The sequence below is a fragment of the Tachyglossus aculeatus genome, chromosome 8 (assembly GCF_015852505.1).
Source record: "Tachyglossus aculeatus isolate mTacAcu1 chromosome 8, mTacAcu1.pri, whole genome shotgun sequence".
Classification (NCBI taxonomy): domain Eukaryota; kingdom Metazoa; phylum Chordata; class Mammalia; order Monotremata; family Tachyglossidae; genus Tachyglossus; species Tachyglossus aculeatus.
In genome coordinates this window covers 22,990,137-23,007,139 of record NC_052073.1, presented here as the reverse complement: position 1 = coordinate 23,007,139, position 17,003 = coordinate 22,990,137, and the positions used below count along the sequence as shown (strand labels likewise).

Here is a 17,003-nt window from a genome sequence, read left to right as displayed (position 1 = left end):
TCTCCCTAGGCTGAAGGCAAAGGTCATTCCTAAATAGTCACAGCTCTTTCATTCAAGAATGCCCCGACACCGCTACCCTACTCAAGACCACTTGCGGGGCTCAGGGAGCAGAGTTAGGCTAACTGAGCCTGACTTCTCAGCAAGGTTAAGATGACAATCAACCAATGGTATTTACTGAGAGCTTACCATGTGTAGAGCACTGTACTAAGCCTTTGGGAGAGTAAAATACAACAGAGTTCGTAGACACTTTCCAAGTCCACAACAACCTACAGTCTAGAGGGCAGGCAGACAAGGTGACGGGTTGGTTTCAGGGAACCTACAATTGGCCAATTCAGTCATGGGAACAGATTCATCAGAGGGGCAGTATGGTCTCGTGGAAAGACCACTGGTCAGCAAGACCTGGGTTCTAATCCTAGTTCTGCCCCTTGTCTGCTGCGTGACCTTGGGCAAATCACTTCTCTCGTCTCAGTTATCTCCTCTGTAAAACGGGGATTAAGACTGTGAGCACCAGGTGGAAAATGGACTGTGTCCAATCTAATTAGCTTGTATCTACCCCAGCGCCCAGTATAGTGCCTGGCACTTGGTGAGCACTGAACAAATACCATTAAAAAAAGGAGCAAAACTAAGAACCCACTACTGGATTCTCCACTGGGGAAATGGGGCAAATCTTATGGCAACTTTAGGACCTGCGGAGCCAAGGCAGACAAGCCATAGTGAGTGAGAGGGCAGCTGAGAGCCCTTGGAGGCTATTTTCAGCAGCAAGTCATCCTCACTGAGCAGGAAAGCTTTACTTCTGGAGCCAAGATGTTCCTGGAATTTGAACATTTCTGAAAAAGCCTAGAATCTCATGGGATCGAGGGAAAGGAGAACACCATCAGGCCTTCCTTTCTCAAGAACAGTGCAGTTCTCATCCGGCTGCAAGTCCGGAATTCAAGTTCTTTCATGGGTCAATGCGAGATAGAGGCCATTAGCAATGACCAGTCACCCCCATGCTGGGAAAGGCACCTACAGAATTAGAGAACTCTCCCTGGCACTTAAAAAAAACCTCAGAATCTGTAGAGGCCCCACAATCTGATGGGATTGCCATTAACAATGTAAACAGGACGTCCCAAATGAAAACGCCAAATATTAGCATCAGACCATCAGCAGAGTCCCTCCGGAAGTCACCCTGTCCAATTGCCTGCAGGCCGGTTTAACTTTCCCTAATCTCTCCTTTTCTTAAAGATCCCTGGAGAAGCAGATTCCACAACATCCCTTGTTACCAGATGCCATGAGGGGACAGCAAGTAGGGCATATGCTAAAACAAGGGTGCCCGATATGCAGCCCTTGGGCCCAACACAACCTCTCTTGGCTGTAAAGTTCAGCCCGCCTGAGAGTTTTAGCAGAGATTTTTCCCTAGCTGGCTGGCACACGTGAACTGTGTAGGCCAGCGGGGCCTAGTCAGGATTGAAATGAGCCCTTTCTGAATCTACCCCGCAGTTCTGGAGAACAGTTCAGTCCCCTAGACTTGATCAAAATTGATCAGCGGTTAGCAGCGGCTTGGAACTCTAAACTGTACGCTCGTTGTGGGCAGGGAAAATAACTGTTTATTGTTGTATTGTACTCTCCCAAGCACTTAGTACAGTGCTCTGCACACAGTAAGCGCTCAATAAATCCATTTGAATGAATGAACTGGCCCACTTTTGTACTAATGAAGTTGATTAAGCGTATTTTTAAAGGTTTCTCCTCACTGCTAAAAGTCCTTATTTTTGAATAGTTGATGGGCTAAGTACATCACCACTGTTAACAATAAAACATGAATGCGGCCCACGCCCACACGTGGATTTCTGGTCACGTGGCCCACTCTTGAAAAAACCTGGACCACCGCAGTGTTTAGCGGCACCACGGTCGGAGGCAGGGGGTGGGAGTCTAGGAGAGCATCCTTGGTCTGGTGGCAGGAGGGCTGTTATCAGTCGGTTTTGGCCTTCTCTCCCTCTCTATCTTGGGACTAAGCCTTTCCCTGTCCAGCATGTTCAAAAAAAAATAAATCACCAACAGGAAGGCCTAGGCAGAGGCAGCGACACAAAACACTATTTATAACAGCATCTCTCCTACACCTTCCCCCCTTCTCCACTGCCAAGCATGTCAAGGGCCTCTACAGCTCTCAAGAGGCCTGCAAGGACGGGGAGGCAATACGATTCAGGCTGTAGAGAAGGTACCGAAATGTCTAGGCTTGGCCTTGAGTTCCCGTGTTTAACCTGTTTAGGAAGTAAGTTTTTCCTTATGTTGAACTTGCAATTCCTTTGGCCGCAGCTTAAATCCATTTCCTCTTGTTCTGTCCACCAGCCGGGCACCATCCTCTGCTTTCTAACCCTTTGGAGACCTACCGCCTTAGTATCAGGCACCGAGAAAACACAAGTCCCAATCTGGTGGTGATCACGTGAAATAAACCGAGACGATGTTTTTAGCAGCAATTTCCCGATTTATTGAAACTGATCGATTTTGCAAGTATGTCTAAGCTAATCCCGTCACATAAAGTAAAGAGAATCAATAGGCAAACCCTCGGCATGCCTACGCAGACAAGAAACCGTGAGATCAACTAGAAAATAAGGTAATATTTACCTGTACTACATTTACAGAAAATCAGTACAACACACAGTCATGTTCTCCCACTGACTTCTGATTACTAAAATCTTTCCCCCCAAATATTAAACACATCTCCAATACAAACACAGGTTTATAATAATTAATATAAAGTCAGTATAATATAGAATATTCCCAGCAAAAAAAATCAACAATCTTCAAACACTGCCCTTTTTTTGTCTGTTTTGTCTTTGTCGACAGGTTGAAAGCATGTTGAAAAAAATAAATATATCTGAAAAGCATACACACAGCACTCTCACTACGCGTCAATCCTAAAAAAGGCAGAAGTTCAAAACACAATATAGGATCTAAAAATAAAAAGAACCATTAAGTATGGCTTTCTTAAGAGTTGCACATGTCACAGAATGAGCTAAAATAAGATTATCTTTCATAATATTGCAAAAAATTCCAGTTTTTGCATTTTCTTGGAGTTTTCTCTTTAAAAAAAGGAAGATGTGCAAAATTGGAAGCATTAAGGTGTATCTTTTCAAGCCGAGGTTCCTACTGAAAGATGGCAGTGTTCTGACTGTATCCTATAATCCAGATAGAGAGTCCAAATATACAACTTTGTCAGGATCCAGAGTTTGATACAAAAATCATATGGTTTAGAAATAAAAGAAAAAAAACCCAAATGGACTGTATTTTCCACTTTGGTGTTGCAAAACACAAAAAACACATAATTAAAAGTACAAAATATGAAATGTGATCTACACGTTTTTCCTTTTCATAAAAAAATATTTCTTTATTAGTTTAAACATTGATTTTTTTTAAAAAAAGAAAGGGTCAGTTACTTTAAAAAAAGGAAAACAAAAACAAAAAAACCCAAAAACCTTCACTGTGGACCTCCCTCCCCAAGGCCTCCCTGTGTAGGAGCAGTTGTGAGGCTGATGGGGTGTACCTCACAACTGCCAGCGAAAGAGACAGTATTCCAATTTGTAAAATGTACAACCTAGAAGCTAATTAGCATTTAAAATACCTTTTTTGGAAGTTGGTGTAGGAGGAATCCAGAACCTAAATTTACCTGTACAGTATTTTTTTTTTTTAAACAAGAAATAAAATCCTTTAGTACAGTACGGCACAGATGGCTAACCCCAAAGGTTAGTAAGGACAGTATGGAGATAGTAGTCAGCATTAGTAAAAAAAGCAAAATATCCTGAGCTGCAGAGACACAAAGAATCGAAGTTGGAGAATCATTTTCCCAGCTCTGCGTGCAAGAGTCTAGCGAGGCTATTACAACCACCACAACTGGAATCCCATTTTCAGTCTCCGGTTATCATTTTATCAAAAGATGGTTATAAGAGGAAATAGTAAAGGGCAACCTGAAAGAGACAGGGGGTTAGAGATACAAAACTCAAAAGACTGAACCAGAAAATTCCCATTGATAATAAAAATCTTGTTTCCAAATGCATTTTTTTTCCTAAGAAACTAAGTCTGTATTTAGAAAAAGAGGTTAAGAAAGGGAACCTCTATTCAACGTACAAAGTTCTGACAGTGATACAAAGGCGAGATGCTACTGGGTTACTTGAGTTAGAGACGGATATGAGAAAAAGGGGCAAAATGTTAGCGTAGCACTAATGAAATTCAGCTTGGAGATGGAAAAAGAAAACCAACCCCAAGCCCCAAAACAACCAACCAAAAGCCAGTAACTCAAAACCGGAGCAACAGAAGAGTGACTAGAGCAGCGAGTAAGATACGGAAAGAGGCTGAGCCAAGGAGACGGCCCTGGCTTCTTCCATTTTACGTTTCCTGTTTTTATGAAAATCTTGAGTCTCCATTTTTCTCCACGGGTTCTAACTTGAGGAAAGTCCAGCATAGCTTCCAACTAAAATAAGTCTGCACTTCAGCGTAAAGCAGCTGATAAAGTTGTATAGAGAGCACCCTCTTCTACTTTATAGAAACTACCACTGAATTAAATCAAAACTACCCAAGATTTCTCCTCTACAGGATGAAACTTTAAAGAACGATACCTGAAGTCTCTGCATTTCCAAATCTGCACACCTCCATCAAAAACAATGCACTTAAAGTATACATCACATGATTTATTTGGTATATATATTTAGTGTATGTTAGTAATATAGAAGCATGTGCTATATTATAATTTTAATATTATAACAAGTTTACTTTTTGTGGGTTTTTGTTTTTTTGCTTTCTTTGCCTAAAGAGTATAGAAGTGGCACAATTAGAAACGTTCATGAAAAGCCATGGGGCTTATTGTCCATGGGAAAAAAGAAAAGAAAAAGCAATATAAAATATTTCCAAATGAACACAAAATAAAGCTCAGCACCCCCCCGCCCCCCCGCAAAGTCTTAATACAAAATCAAGTTCACCCTAGAAAGGGAGGGGAAAAAAAGAAAATCAACCTCAGATCAAAATCTTTATTCCTAAAATACAATATCGAAGTGGTGAATTTGTACACTGGCAACAAGATGGGCGAAAGATGGAATGTCTTAGAAACAGAAAGTATTTTAAGCTTTTTAAAAAATGGGTTTTAATATATATATAAAAAAATGAAGGGGTGTCTTTAAAGTACTGTATGCATTTTGTTTCTCTGCAACAGATGTTCTCTGGCAGTAGAGGGGAAAAGTAGTATTTACAGGATCACAGGCAAGTAGTGGACAGCCTGCATTTTGGAGCAGAAAAGGCTTAATCCAATTCGAGAAGCAAGGGTTGGATTCTGTCCCTCGCACATAGCGTACAGGACTGCCGATTGTGTTTTTCATTTCAAAAAAGGAAGAGAACGGTTCAAACTTCAAATGTGTTGTGGCAGTAGTTTTTTCTCTTTTTTTCTTTTTTTAAATAGAGCAACAGGGTTTTACATCAGCAAAAATGCAGAACGGCTTTTTACAGTTTTGTTTTTAAAAAAAGAAAAACACCAAAAAACCCAAACAAAATGGATTAATGTGACTACCACATACATAACTCCTTGACTACTTAAAGAATCTGGCTACCCATTTTGGAAGGATTAAGCAGCAAACTGCAGTTAGGTATCAATCCTTTTAAATTTTAGCAGCAATTCAGACAGCGATCCCAGAGTTCTGCTCTGAGATACACAAGCTATCGACACGGAGTGGCTTAGAAGACTCTTATGTACAAGCTCGCCTTCCTTCCACCAAAGAGACCCGATAGCTCTCTGTCCCTAGTTGGGGAAACTCTTAGGCACAACAAAACAAACACAACTGCGGGTGGAGTCACAAAGTTGGACAAAGCTGGCCCAGTGTTCCAAAAGGAAGCACGCACAGGAAAACTGCTAAGCGTTATTTTGAAAGGAACTCGATGATGATTGTGGATCCTGGAATGAAATGGATAGAAAAGGGGGCATAAAGTTTTAGGAGAATAAAGCCCAAAGGGAGAACTCCTCTTAGACTTCAGGCCTGCTGGGGGACTCACATGGTCGTGCCTTCTGGGGGCAAGACGCGGTCCATTATTGACCTCTTTTAGGATTTTTTGCTTTACACTTGGAAGGGAAATAGGCTTCCCCTGCCCCCAAGATGCGACTCGTTCAAATATCAAGTTGCAAGACCTTTTTATGCTTTTCATAGGCAACTGCCTCCCCGCCTCCCTCCCCCCTCAGCGCCGCCCCCCCCAACCCCCCGCCCCGACCCCACATGGAATATAGCACCTTTTAATCATTTGGCTTATCGGATTAAAGGGTAGACTTTTGTGGCAGGTTTCAAGACGACCCTATTACCAGACATGCTTTATAAAAATCTGCTCCATGGCAAGGAAACAGTGAGGTTTTTGGATTTTTGTTTTAAGCACCAAAGCACAGAGGTGAGAGGTACAACGAGAGCCTCTCTTTCGAAACAGGACACTTTCATGTTTTCAAAAGTTGCCAGAGGAAGGCAGCAGTGGCCAATATGAGCAGAGTGAACCGACAACCATCCCTGGCTTACCCCAGTGACGACAACTTCTGTAGAGTACAGAGGAAAACTTCGGGAGGAGAACTCCAGTAGTTGAGGGTGGGAGGTGTGACGAGAAGGGAGAAAGTTTTATATGAACCGATCTGTTTAAGATATGGGGCTCCTTGATTAATATAAATAGGGGTCAGCTCTTTTAAGAAACAAATAAAAGAGGAATGTTTAGCTTGGCAATGAAGAATATAATGCCTCGGTTCCGGCATTCCCATCATTCTTATTTTAAATGTGGGAAGTGCCTTCCAAAGATAAGAGTTTGCATATACCTATAGCAAGGAGGGCAGAAGACGTGGCGGCGAAGGGTGACCGCCCACGGGAGCCAATGGGACCAAACGCCATGATGTGAAAAGCAATCCGCTATGCCCTGGGAACACCGACCCTCTAGGGAACAGAATCGGGCAGGATCAATAAGCTGGTGTGAAAGAAAAGCCCGATGGGGCAAAGAGCTCCTCAGATTGTTCCAGCTTCTGATACCCGACTCCGTGGGCTTCAGGAGGGCAGGACACCGTTTCAGGAAGCAGCTTCGTCTGCCTCGGACCTATACAAAAAATGTCATTTAAAAATAATTAACCCCCGCCCCCCTCCAAACAACAGCAATGCGTATGTTTCCCCTTTGCAGAACGGGGAGCGGTGTTTCAGGTTGGGGACGCCCTCCAAATACACAGATCGGATTGTTTACGTGGTACTGATGGGCAAGTTCACTGCTGCTGGGAATTTTTAGTTAGTTATGATTTTGAACTAGGTTCATACTCTGGTGGCTGATACGGGGTGGGGAAAGTTTAGAAAAGGAACACACACTTTTTACAGTCTCCCTCTCCTGATTTCTCACTCCATTTATAGTGCTCACCCTTGAGAAAGTAAGTCACTTGCATGCAATCTGATCCGCACTCACAAAGAGGCAAAGGCAGATTGGACCGGGGCAAGGGAGCAGGGGTGAGGAAAGATTCAAGGGAAATAACAGTGGCCACTCAAAGTGGCATTACTAATAGCTGAATGGAACAGTTCAAGGACTTACATTTGCTTAAATCAAACAAACGAAAAAACAAAACTTACACATATGGACAACGACAAGGCTACTTTGCTTTTCCACACTCTCTTTCTTTCCCTTCCCTCCCCCCACACGAATAAACAATTCCCTAAGAAATCCAGGTAAAATCTTTGTCATTTTCTCCAGAGTTCTCATGCTCTTGCGGAGAGTCGACGTCCTCTTTGTCATCTTCTAAAATCACATCATCCTGTGAGATGCCGACATCCTCTTTCCACTTGATGTCGTCGTCATCACCCATCTCCTCATCGCCCTCCACTTTGATGTCATCGGGATCCTCCATGTAGTGACCCTCACCAGGGTACAGCTCATCCGGAGACCCCTCCCCTCCATTCTGATCCAGGTGGCCGGCCATGCCCCGGCCCGAGCAGTCGGCACACACTCCGTGACGGCGGGAGCCGTGCTTGATTCCCACGCTGGCGGCGGACATGAATACTCGGTTACACACTTTGCACACGTACTTTTTATCTTTACTGTGGACCTGAGGAAAGGGATGGAAACATTCACTCGGAGAATTGAGGGTACAAACACAAATGACTTCCACGCAAAAGGAGAACTTCATTTCATCGGGAACAAGGCTAGAGCTCGGGAAATGATATCTCTGTCCGGCAGATAATGATAATGAGTCAAGGCTCCCTACAGCAAGAACAAGGAATACAGCCTCCCTCCCCCTTCTTTATTCTCAGTTTGAAACAGGTGTGCACCCCCTTCAAGTGGAAAATCATTGCCCAGATGGCAGTGGTTTGTATTGCAAAGCCCTCTATCCTCATCTTCTCAATGGGTCTCTGACTGGCAAGTGCCATAAGGAAGCAAACAAGAGTAGCCATTTCAGTGGCAGAATCAGTGGCCATAGGGCCCTCCTCCCTAGGCACTTCCCCCGAATGTCCCTGGGCACCCTTGAAAGTGTGGGGGAAGGAGGGTCATCCATTCTCTCTTCTTTTAAGTCAACGTAGGGATCCCCACATGAACATTTGATAAGCACGAGGCCTTGCTGTGTGGAAGGAGAGAAAGGGGGGCAAATCGTGTTCTTCCTTATTAAATGAAGGTTAAGGTTCATAGGAAATGCTAAATTCCTCATGCTGCTTGAAATCTGCCAGGATGAACTCAGCTGTGTCAACTGGGTTGGATACACAATTTGCAAATACAATAGGAACTCCTTCATTGTTGAACTAAAGATACCCTAGAGCTCTAGGGTCTGGATGGCTTTTTGGTTAAGAAGTCACTGCTTTTTAAATGCTATTTTAATGATGGCATTTATTAAGCGCTTACTATGTGCAAAGCACTGTTCTAAGTGCTGACGAGGTTACAAGGTGATCAGGTTGTCCCATGTGGGGCTCACAGTCTTAATCCCCATTTTACAGATGAGGTAACTGAGGCACAGAGAAGTTAAGTGACTTGCCCAAAGTCACACAGCTGACAATTGGAGGAGCTGGGATTTGAACCCACGACCTCTGACTCCAAAGCCCGGGCTCTTTTCACTGAGCCACGTTAATACTGTGTGTTAAACACTGTTTTAAGTACACTTAAAACTTGAGAGAGTACATTGTAACAACATAACAGACACATTCCCCGCCCTCATGAGCTTACAGTCTAGAAGGAAGTGTGGCATGGACATTGTTCAGTATGTACCATCCAACAGGCTACTGGGAAACTTCAAGTTGCCTGATCAACCAAACGAAGTCTTAAATACTTTTGTGTCCTTTCCCACAATTCAGTAAAAGTCAGGTTTGTGTAGAGTGGCAGTCTGTCCCAAATCCTCCCATGTTCAACAGTGCCATCCTAGGCTGTGGGCCCACTGCCCTGTAGGCTGTTATCCCAAGGGCAGGGCAGTGGTTGAGGAATCCAAGGCCATGGAAAAAGCCTCGAGCCAACTGGATCTACAATCTTAGTCACTCCCTGGGAAAGGAGGGTCCTCTTGGAAAGCAACATTACTCACACCAAAGGGAAGGGATGAATCTCCTGACTCAGAGTGATTTGGTTTTAAGCACTTCAGTATAATTGCTCATCCACACTGCTTCTTCCATACTGCATTAACTTTAGTAGCAGACATTTCAGACGAAATTGCTTTGCAGCACATTATTTTTTCCCCCACAAACCCCTCTTTCTTCAAGACCCCTTATTAGAGGAAACGAGCATTCCAGGAAAGGAACAAATAGAAAAGAGAACTTCTTTGGGGTTTCTTGTTCCTCAAATTCCACCAAATGTGTTTTTAAAAGACAAATTCTCCTTCATTTTTCCCAAATTAACAAATATCTTATTACTATGCTTTCCAACAGATGGTAATGTCGAGAACAGTTGGGTATAGTGTACCTAGAAACATTCTCTGACCGTAGCTTGTGGTACAGCTAAATTTTGGCTTTTCCTCTTTTTTAACACTAATTTTGTATTTTGTAATTGCTTACTATGGGCCAAGCACTGTGTTAAAGCACTGGAGTAGACAGAAAATAATCAGACCCGAAGTAGTACCTTATTCACATAGGGCTCATAATATAAGCGGTAAGGAGAGAATGCATCTTAACTCTAGTTTACAGAAGAGAAAACTGAGGCCTCCAACAGTTAAATGCCTTCCCAAGGTCACACAGAAGTCTGGTGGCAAAGCTGTGTTTAGAAACTAGGCTTTCTGATTCCCAGTTCCATGCTTTTTCCACTAGGCCATACTGCCTCTTGCAACTGATGCATTATAACTCCTTCATTAGCTTCCCCACCTATGAGTAACTTCCCACTCTCCATGCTGGTCCCTTTACTCTTCTTTTTCTTCTTTTCACTCTCTACGGAATCTTATTTACTTTGACTTTGAGCCCTTTGAGGTCCCGAGACTGTAAAATTCCCAACCTTGTACACTTCCCCACTGATTAGTGCAGTGCTTTGCACACAGAAGGTGTACAAGGCAGGAACAATGTTTCCCTACTCTACTGTACTTTCCTAAGTGCTTAAGTACAGTGCTCGGCACACAGTAAGTATTCAATAAGTACCACTGATTGACTGCTCAATGCTTGTATTACTACTACTCATTACTTTTCCATTAAAAGATGACTCCTAAATCCTTCTCCTTACCCTCATCTCCAATCACAGTCTAAATTTTTAGTATATCTGTAATTGGGTATCCTGATGCCACCTCAAAATCAAATATGTTGAACTCAGAACTCCTGATGTTTGCTCTAAAGATTTCTCCACTGTTCACTTTTCTACCACGATGGGAAGCAAACCTCTGTGTCCATTCCTTTAGTCTAAAACCTCAAGGTAATTTTCCACACCTTGTCGCTTGCTCCCCAATTCCAGCTGCTTCCTTTTCTGCAACATCAACTGATTTTACTCCTTCTCCTGCCCTTTATTGTCAGATCTGTTGTCCAGATGCTGGTTACTGCTAACTCCCTCCCTCTGGGTCTATTCACTGTAAATTGTTTCGTAGAACCTAGTGGAAAGAGTATGGGCTTGGGAGTCAGAGGACCTGGGTTCTAATCCCAACTCTGACAATTGTCTGCTCTGTGATCTTGGACAAGTCACTTAATTTCTCTGGGTCTCAGATACCTCATCTGTAAAATGGGGATTAAATCCCCCTCTCTCAGTTTAAAACTGGGAGTCCCAGACTGTGTCCCACCTAATTATCCTGTAGGTAACCCAGCACTTAGTACAGTGCCTGACACACAGTAGATGCTTAACAAATACCATTAAAAAAAATGCTTCCAAAATCAACTTCAACCCCTGGCATTTTGACCCTGCCACTGTCTTCCCAATATTCCCTTCACATTCTGGAGCAAAAGTAAACTTCTCACATAAATTCTAATTTCCACGAACTCTATTATATTGTAGTCACCCACGTATTTAGTACAGTGCTCTGCTCTCAGTAAGCACTCAATAAAAACAATTGATTGATTGAATAACTGTGGTCCTAAGGGCTTCCACTAAGGAGTTTCATTTCTGTCTGATCTGAACCAAATCCTCCAGTCCAGTTTGGTTTCTTGGCTGCCCCATTCTGTTCTTCCATTCTAGCCTTGGAACCTCTACTTAGTCTGCTTCAAATTCTTGGGAAGGCTGTTCTCCTTTCTGCCAAATCACACTCTTCTCTGTCTCACTGCTCAAGGGCCATCTCTATGAGAAAACTTTCTCCTATTTACACCTGCTCTCTGATCAGGACCTGAAACGGCTAGTGAACTTTATCTGACAGGCTGCTACCCTTCCTGCAGGGCTTGAAAGGGGTTGATTCTAAACCCAAGTCCCTTGGACAATGAATTGTGGAGATCTGAACAGACTGAGCTCGTTGTGGGCACGGAACGAGTCTGTTGTTATATTGTACTCTCCAAAGCGCTTAGTATAGTGCTTTGCACACAGTAAGCACTTAGTATATACTATGGAAGCAACAGATACAGTAGTCCCCGAACCTAAAGAATGTGTCTACCAACTCTGATATATTGTACTCTCCCAAATGCTCGGTACAGTGTTGGGCACTCGGTAAGCTTTCGATAATTACGACTGGTTGATTAAAGGTCCCAGACCACTGGGTAGGCTCCAGGATCCCACTCTCTCTAGGATTCGATTTCCTGTTCCATAGGCTTGGACTGTCCTGCAGTTTCTGGACTCATCCAGATCTGGCCCACAACAACAATAATCTGAATTTTTGGAAGGCTCAAACCAATTTCCCAGAAGGTCTCTGCTTTGGAGAGTCTTCAAGAAGTACTGCCGATGGAAGCGGAGTCCTCAGGGTTTCTGGTTGCCCGACTAGGTCCAACTCAGATCAAAGGAGTACGGAGGGGTAGGACCAAACCAACCATGGAACTTAAAGGAAAGAAGCTGCAAGTTTCTTCCTCACTGAAATGAGGCCATTAATACAAACTACTTTCCATTTCATTAGGATAGTAGAGTCTGACCAACACATCCTGATAATTATTGTACTTATATGAACGTTGCTATGCTACTTTTGCCTCTGAATTTTCTCCTTCTGTTTTCTTTATGCGGGCAGAAACCATGCCTAACTTTAGCAGGTACTCTTAAGTGCTTACTGTATGCCATGAATCAATCAGTCAGTAGTATTTATTGAGCACTCACAGTGTGCATAGCACTGGGCTACGTATTTATCCAGACAGAATCCTGACAGAGATTTTTAATCCAAAATATATGATCTCCAGGGCAAAATATCAGAAAACGTATTTTATCAGAAGTCATCAGCCAGCTTATTAATTCTTCCACAGGCTTGTCATTTTATTAACGAGCAACTGCATCTAATTTAATCCATTTATTCATTTTTGCCACAAAACTTTCCTTTGATTACTGCAAATAAAGATTTTACTCCCACAGAATCTACCCTTTCCTCTCCATTCAAACTATTTTCATGGTGATCCGCAACTCGTCGTTTCCCACCTTGACCACTGCATCAGCCTGACTGAACTCTCTTCCTTCCCTCCAGTCCATACTTCACTTTCCTGCCCGGATCATTTTTCTAAAAAAACCCCAAAACACTCAGTCCCTACCTCCCCTCTCTTCAAAAACCTCGAATGGTTGCTCATCTACCCCTGCAAACAGAAACTCCTTACTCTTGACTTTAAGGCACTCAATCAGCTCTCTCCCTCCTAACTGATCTTGCTGATCTTCTAGCACAACCCAATTCTCACACCCCGCTCCTGTAACGCCAACCTACTCTCTCTCTCAATCTCGTCTATCCCGCTGCCAACCCCTAGCTCACGTCCTCCTCCTGTTCTGGAACTCCCTTCCCTTTCATATCCAACTCACCCGAAGAGGACTTTCCTGACTAAACCCCCACTTCCCCATCCACTCTCTGCTCCTGTATCACCTATGCACTTGGCTGTGTACTCCCTCAAACACTTTGATATTAACCCCAGCACAAGAGCACTTGTATGCATATATCCTACTTCCCCCATCTGAAATCTATTTTAATGTTTGTCTCCTCCTGTAGAATGCGAACCCCTTTGTGGGCAGGGATCATGTCTACCATCTCTACCGAACTGTACTTTCTCAAGTGCTTACTACAGTACTCTACACATAGCATGTGTTAATAATAATAATTATGGCATTTATTAAGCACTTACTATGTGCAAAGCACTGTTCTAAGCTCTGGGGAGGTTACAAGGTGATCAGGTTGTCCCACGGGGGGCTCACAGTCTTAATCCCCATTTTACAGATGAGGTAACTGAGGCACAGAGAAGTTAAATGATTTGCCCCAAGTCACACAGCTGACAACTGGCGGAGCGGGGATTTGAACCCATGAACTCTGACTCCAAAGCCTGTGCTCTTTCCACTGAGCCACGCTGTGTTCAATAAGTATCACTGACTGAAATTAAGCCACAAGTGATGTCTGTATTCGTACTGTCTAGCAAACTCCCAATTTTATCTACAGATTGAATAGGACAATTTCTAGCAGGGGACCTTTCATTATTTTTTCTAGAGAAAGAAGGAAGTGCATTACCTCCAAATCTCAGGAAAAGGCTGTGTTCTGAACAGGGAAGGTACTGGGTACCAGCTGGCAAAACAAGGTGTCTACAAAGGGGATGCATCACCAACCGAGGACCTTTAAGCTTTCTGTACCTGCAGGGAAATAGCTTACTTCTTGGCCATGTCCATTGAAAACTACAAGGGCAATACCCAAAAGAGATAATAAAGGGACATCTTGGGGAGCAGTGAGCCCCAGGACCAGATGGCTGGGCACTCATCCGAACGGACAAATAGTCATAGAAGGAAGTAAAAGATGGTGGGGCTTTGGGTACCATGGCAACCGATAATATAAGCCCCTTGATCACTCTGGTTTAAGTGGTGTGGGCTAGCTGCCCAACCTGTGTATAAACACCACCATTTGGCAAGCTATGACATGACACTGGCATCTGCTACATAGACAGACAACAGTTTACTGGCTGACGACAAAACAAACCCTTCCTCAGGAAGGAAATGGGTAAAACCGATCCGAAAGTATGCTCTCTTGTAGGGAACAAAATATATTTACTAATACCTCGCCTTAATTCCTGGTTTGAGAAAAAAACGGATCTTAAGAAAATCCCAGTGACTCAAGATCAAAGTAAACTGTGTTCAAAAGCAAGCAAAGGTGAACCTTCTCGGATCTTCTCTCTCACACTTCTTTCTCTCAATCTTTTACTACAACTTTTCAAACTTTATTAACACAAGGGACCTAAAAGATGGGGCCATTTCCCTAACTTATCCTTGTTTCTGAGGCCATTCTCTGCCATGTATCAGATTACTGAAATCAAATCGCTCTCTTTGAACGGTAATGGATTTCCAGACGGTAAACTCACCTATGCTGGGCAGCAGCGGCGTGGGAGAGAATCAAGGACGAAGACTCAAGTTTACTGCGTGGAAGGAGGCAATGGTAAACCACTTCCAAATTTTTACCAAGAAAACTATGGATACACTACCAGAACGACAGTAGATGGAAGTGGGGTGTTCTGGGAGAGATCTGTCCATGGCGTCGCTGTGCGTCGAAGACGACTCGACGGCATCAGACACAAAATTACTTGATAAAAAAATGAGGTGCTGAAAATTACATTTATTGAGGCTTCAGTTTCCACCGGCTAGCTGAATACCCATATCTATGTGCAGTAATTTCTGCAATAATGTGTGTTTTCATTACACATTACATTTGGACGTAATGCAAAAGAAAACCTAGGGAAATTTCTTCCAACCCACAAGTCTGTTCTGGGCAAAATGTGGCCCACAAGTTGGCACAAGTAGGTTTAGAGTAAGAAACAATGGTTGAACGCATGGGTGGTGTGAGTCAAGGCATGAAGCTACTATGCTTGCCAGCCTCTGCCTCAACCATACTGCACTGTACTATTCAGTATTTTGTGTTTCTTTGTATCTCTGAAACTTTACAGTAAAATAACAATGTGTGGCAAGGATGCACAAAAGCATTCAGTCATGGTGGGACATTACAAAAATATAGGAATGTTGGAATTGGAAAAATTTTGGTATTGTGCTATCTCTGAAACATCTACCCCAAAGCATTAATTCCCACGGAATCACTGGTTACTATAATGCAATTTTCTCATACCCACTTGACACGTTAAGAACACAGCTACTGCATTATAGCTGAAATGTCTAATTCAAAGGAAACTGTCATTTTAAAATTAGTGACTTTATTTGGGATTTACTCCCCATAACAAATTTTATCACAGAAACAATTAGATCAGGCTTTACAAAAAAAAATCTATTCCATTCATGAAATCATTTCCCAGGTTTTGAAGAAAAGAAACACACTGCTGGTTTCTTTTTCCATACCTATGACCAGACACTGGAAAACTTTAAACTTATTAGTGAAAGGTAGAAATCATGGTAGCCTTAAACTTTTTTTAATTTTATAGCAAAATAATCATTACCACCAGCAGGTATATATCCTGGAATTATTTTAAAAGCAAAGCTGTTTCACCTAAAAGAGGCTGACAATTTTCACTAGCAATACTAGTTCACTGGAATAGCTGCCATTCAGGCCACAGAACTATTATCAAAAGGTAAATAAGAGCCCATAATTAAAATTCAAACAAGAAACAGGAGAAGCATTTGGTTTTCTCCTTGTCAACTAATTGGCAGCTCATGAGGTTAAGATACCAATGAGAGTATTAGACACCTTGGTCACGGCCCAAGTGGTAAGCTTTAGAAACCCTCCGAACAGAGTGGGTTGAAAGCTGGCAAGAAAATTGTAGGGAAGGAAAAGGCAAAATTACACGACTCAGGGAGCTTACACTTCCCAGAAACCATCTGAACTTTCAGAAAGGATCTGTCCACTTGAACCTGTGAGGTTTGGGTATTTGATATTCACCCCGCCTTCAGCCCCACGGCACTTATGTACATATCTATAAATCATATATTATACATTATTTATTCATATAGTCTATCACCCCCATTAGACTGTAAGCTCATTGTGGGCAGGGAAAGTATCTATCAACTCCGTTGTATTGTCCTCTCCCAAGCTCTTACCAATGCTCTGCACTCAGCAAGTGCTCAATAAATGATGAGAAGGAGTTTGTCTCCTCTGCCACAAGAGAATTACCCTGCACCCTGGGAAGACCTCTACTAAGTCAGAGGTCGGCATCCTTTTTGTGCAGCGGAATGAAACAAAATGAGATCTTTGACCTGTTGGTGGGTAATGAGCCAATCATACAATTTAAACACACATTAATGTAGTTTGCCTCATTAGAAGATTCTAATGATTTTACATGCCATGACTCCTCCCTGGCTTGAGGACCACAATTGGTTCCCTGTTTCTAAGAAGAGCTGCAGACCTCTGTCCTAGATGACTACGCAGAAGAGTATGCCTCAATTTCTATGTTGTTTCCATGACCTACAGGTGGCTGCTTCTCTGTTTGCTGATTGCCTGAAGACTTCCAGGTGGTATGGCATTTCTTGCTGTTTAACCGATATCGATGGGGAAAGGGGCATTAGGGGTGATTTAACTGGGGGTTATT

General features: G+C 42.9%; 1 protein-coding gene across 2 annotated transcripts in view; it reads right to left on the bottom strand.

The window, feature by feature from the left end:
• Window positions 1-6,227: 6,227 nt before the first annotated feature.
• The window catches only part of ZBTB46 (zinc finger and BTB domain containing 46), a 103,782-nt gene continuing 93,006 nt past the window's right edge, over window positions 6,228-17,003 (bottom strand). For both annotated transcript variants that reach the window (XM_038750205.1, XM_038750206.1), the window contains one exon: window positions 6,228-8,062. In XM_038750205.1, the coding sequence (XP_038606133.1) occupies window positions 7,673-8,062 (390 nt within the window). In that variant the 3' untranslated portion in view covers window positions 6,228-7,672. The remainder of the gene's footprint in view (window positions 8,063-17,003) is intronic.